Genomic DNA, 3,457 nt, shown 5'->3' on the forward strand with positions numbered 1-3,457 from the left:
AATCATGGTTCAGAACTTATTAACTCTTTCTATCTTGCTCAAATCATCTTTAGAAACTTGCCAGAGGAATTAAAAATGGAGAGTGAAAGTGTGGCTGTCTACAAACAGAGGGTGAGTCGATGGTTGTACCGCATTGGCTGGGAGGCTGCTGAGAGGCTGTTGCGTTCTCCTTATTTTTAACACAATTTTATTTTCTTTTAGTATAATTTCTAGTAACATGTCAGCATCGCATATTCTGATGGATACTCCAAACTTGGTAATCTAATTATTCTAAATAGTACAAAGATATTATATACTTTAGAATATATTTATATTAGTTAACTTTTTACAGTCTTAGCGGGGATTATTCCTGTATTTTAATTTGTATTTCTAAAGTGTGCATTTGTTTAAGGAATAAATGTTGATTTGATTTGATTTGATTTGATTTATAGAGGACCTCACGCTTTCCATGCCCACCATTGAACCCCGGACCACCCCGATAGCCCCGTCTAAAATTATTACCACCTACATGAATATAAATTACTCTTAAATCTAGACCTACATAACTTAACAAACGATACTTTATGTCTAAAATTTTCCCTCCAGGACAGCGTTCAAGATGGCCTCCCCGAGAGACACATTCCTTACTTGCGTATCTCATGTGCGAGTCACCTATCAACAGTACATGGTTGAAGACACTGCTTTCACTGCTGTCCTGAGGGTCAGGGGAGGAAGAGCAAGGCTTAGGCGAGTGTCGACCGTGTCCAACTCAACCAGTAAAGTGTCGTCTACGGAGACACGCCTCCGCCTCGCCATGGTCTCAGCCCGCCCCAGGTCTGCTCGTAGACATTTCGCGTCAGCCTCCAGCACCTCGACACTTGTTAACAATATTGCTGACGCTCTGCAGTTAATACAGCTATCTTCTCTCTGCATTCAAGGAGAAGCCTTTCAGAGTCCTCGTTCACGCTATGGGTAGGTGACACTCGTGAACTGCCTTCCCTGCAACTCGCCAACTGAGTGCTAAGCCTAGCTATGTCGGCTTCATATTGGGCCTCTAGTTCACAGCATTCCTCCGACATGTCCTTGTAACTTTTGTTGAGGTTTGAACACCTACGCTCAGCTGAAGATAGATTTTCCTTCAAAATACCTAATTCTTCACTAAACTCTCTATTCGCTTGGAAAGGTCGTTTAGCTTACTTAAAATTAGGCTAATGCGAGGAATAAGTTTTGCAATAGCATCCTCTCCAAATGTTGTTGAGCAAGATTTAAGTTCGTTGTAGAACTGGGATGTTATATCGATAACGTCTTGCTCAATATAAAACAAGCCATCAACAAACAACATTCAGCAATTCGCTTGACCTAGTGATAGGAGGCATTTTTGTGTCAATATATTAAAAACTAACCTAAGTAATAAATAATTAATAATAATATTAATATTAATATTAAAATCTTCAATAAATTAAATAAATAATCAAATAATAACAGTAATTAGTTTAAAACTTAACGAATACAACAAATATGAGTCACAGTTAAAATAAATAAATAAAACAAGACAAATAGATAAAAAAAAATTATGGTTGCCTGTAAAGTCGGTTTTACGGGCGAAGATTTTACGTGACAACGTCTTTTTCTCGGTAGAATATTTATTGATATGAATATTATTAAATTGCACAATAGGAACAAGGAATTGAATGAAAATAAGAATTGCACAAATTTTAACTATAGAAATATATTTTGTTTACTAAAACATTGTACATAATTTGAAATTAATTAAAATTTGTTATTGTAAATGGTAAAGTTGAATCAAACATTTACTAAAATTGGAATTTGAAATTCTTGCTAAACACAGTTAAATTCTAACTCCGCGCGTGGTGATTGGTCGGTTTAGTTCGTTTGTTTGGTCGCACTGTTATGACAGGTTAGAGATTATAATTTGTTATTTTAAATGTTTGACTAGCAATACGCGCTGTTTCTTCTCAATCGACTGAATTACGATTGATTGTAGAGTGATTTAAACTAATAATTTACTTAACACTATCAACATTTGTCAATAGTATGACATAACCTATAAACTCAGTTTCTCAACTTTTGTGTCAATCTAACAATTAATCAATCAATCATAGTTTACGATAATGAAATATCAGTGTACAATTATTTTACCTTTTTTTGTTGTAGTTGTTGTAAATGACGAATCTAAGCACTCCACATTTTCACGAATAAACATAGTTATCTGCTTTATCCCGTGCGGCGGACCCACAGTTATCTGCTTTATCCCGTGCGGATCCCGTGCGGCGGACCCACTGGACGGGCATCGTAACGTTACCGGGCGTTACACTTTTTCATGAGTGACTCCGAGCCGCAACCTAATTTAAGACGTTGTCACGTCAAAAACGAACAACAATAACACTGAGAGCTACCCTACTAAATTTAAGCTTATAATACTGAGATTCTACTAAAGCTAATAAAAAAGTCTAAGCTCGTAAATTTAGACGCCTGATAACTATATCACTCAGTACTCAGTAGAGGCGACTGAAGGACAGCAATGTAGCGATGTGGTATCAGTTTAATGAAGGCGCCTCGAGAAATCTAGCATAGCGGAGTGTGCAGACAGCAGCGGCAGGCTCAGGGCGGCACGAAGGTTAGTAGCGGGACAACAAGAGCGGCGACGTTGGTGGCCCCAGCTGTGCAGTGTAGATACGCAGTAGCCCCACTTGCCGCTCCAACAGCGATTACGCTTAGTGATGGGAGAATCGAATACAGTGAATTTGAACTCACCAGTCACCCCTGTAGTTGAATTTGTATTCGAATACTTTTGCTCAGCTGAGCGTTTCTAACAGACAGGTCTAGCTAGAACTGTCTTACTTCTTTCCCGCAATCTATTGTTCCTTGGTTATTTCACTTGTTAGTCACGAATTCACCCCTGTATTCGAATATGTATTTGAATTTTGTGCCTTTGGCTTTTTGTGCCTCGTATAAACAAGTCATACCCATGATATACGAACTTCAGAAGAAATACCTGTATCTTTGTTTACCTGCTACTTCAGTTCCGTCTGAAAGACTATTTTCCACAGGAGGTCTTGTTATTAATGACCGCAGAAATAGACTGAAGCAAGAAAACCTCAATAATATATTGTTTTTACACAACAGTATAAAATAAACATTCATATTTGTCTTTATTGCTTTCAACTGTAACTCTAAAATAATATGTATTCTTTAATTTAATAATTATACAATTATACATTTTTTTTTCAAGTATTAAAATTTGTAATTATTTTTTCAAATTATGAATCTCCCCTAAATTATTCTTTTCAAAGTCTCCATATATGTATTCATTTCAAACCTCATATGAATACGAATACAGCTCTTGAATATTTATTTTATTTGAATACTATTTGTCAGAATAAAGGAATACTCCAGGTTTGAATTAAATTCTTCCAGAGAAATTGTATTCATTTCAAAAGTATTCGAATTCATTTTG

At 36.3% G+C, this 3,457-nt stretch overlaps 1 protein-coding gene across 2 annotated transcripts; it reads left to right on the forward strand.

Annotated features, from left to right (window-relative positions):
• Positions 1 to 477: 477 nt before the first annotated feature.
• LOC124356258 lies at positions 478 to 1,398 on the forward strand. 2 transcript variants are annotated; one of them, XM_046807444.1, is made up of 2 exons: positions 478 to 821; positions 1,292 to 1,392. In XM_046807444.1, the coding sequence occupies exons 1-2, from the start codon at positions 599 to 601 to the stop codon at positions 1,372 to 1,374; spliced, it is 306 nt and encodes a 101-aa protein (XP_046663400.1). In that variant the 5' UTR covers positions 478 to 598; the 3' UTR covers positions 1,375 to 1,392. The 2 variants fall into 2 exon arrangements, with proteins under 2 accessions (XP_046663400.1, XP_046663399.1); XM_046807443.1 differs by having other exon boundaries at positions 520 to 816; positions 1,287 to 1,398.
• The last annotated feature ends 2,059 nt before the right edge of the window (positions 1,399 to 3,457 follow it).

Source organism: Homalodisca vitripennis, chromosome 2, assembly GCF_021130785.1.
Source record: "Homalodisca vitripennis isolate AUS2020 chromosome 2, UT_GWSS_2.1, whole genome shotgun sequence".
Classification (NCBI taxonomy): domain Eukaryota; kingdom Metazoa; phylum Arthropoda; class Insecta; order Hemiptera; family Cicadellidae; genus Homalodisca; species Homalodisca vitripennis.

Bases quoted from the DNA above. Each gene is read 5' to 3' on its own strand.
- LOC124356258 (XM_046807444.1), top strand. From the start codon at position 599: ATGGCCTCCCCGAGAGACACATTCCTTACTTGCGTATCTCATGTGCGA. The intron at 822-1,291 runs GTAGACATTTCG...AACGTCTTGCTC, and splicing joins AGCCCGCCCCAGGTCTGCTC to AATATAAAACAAGCCATCAA.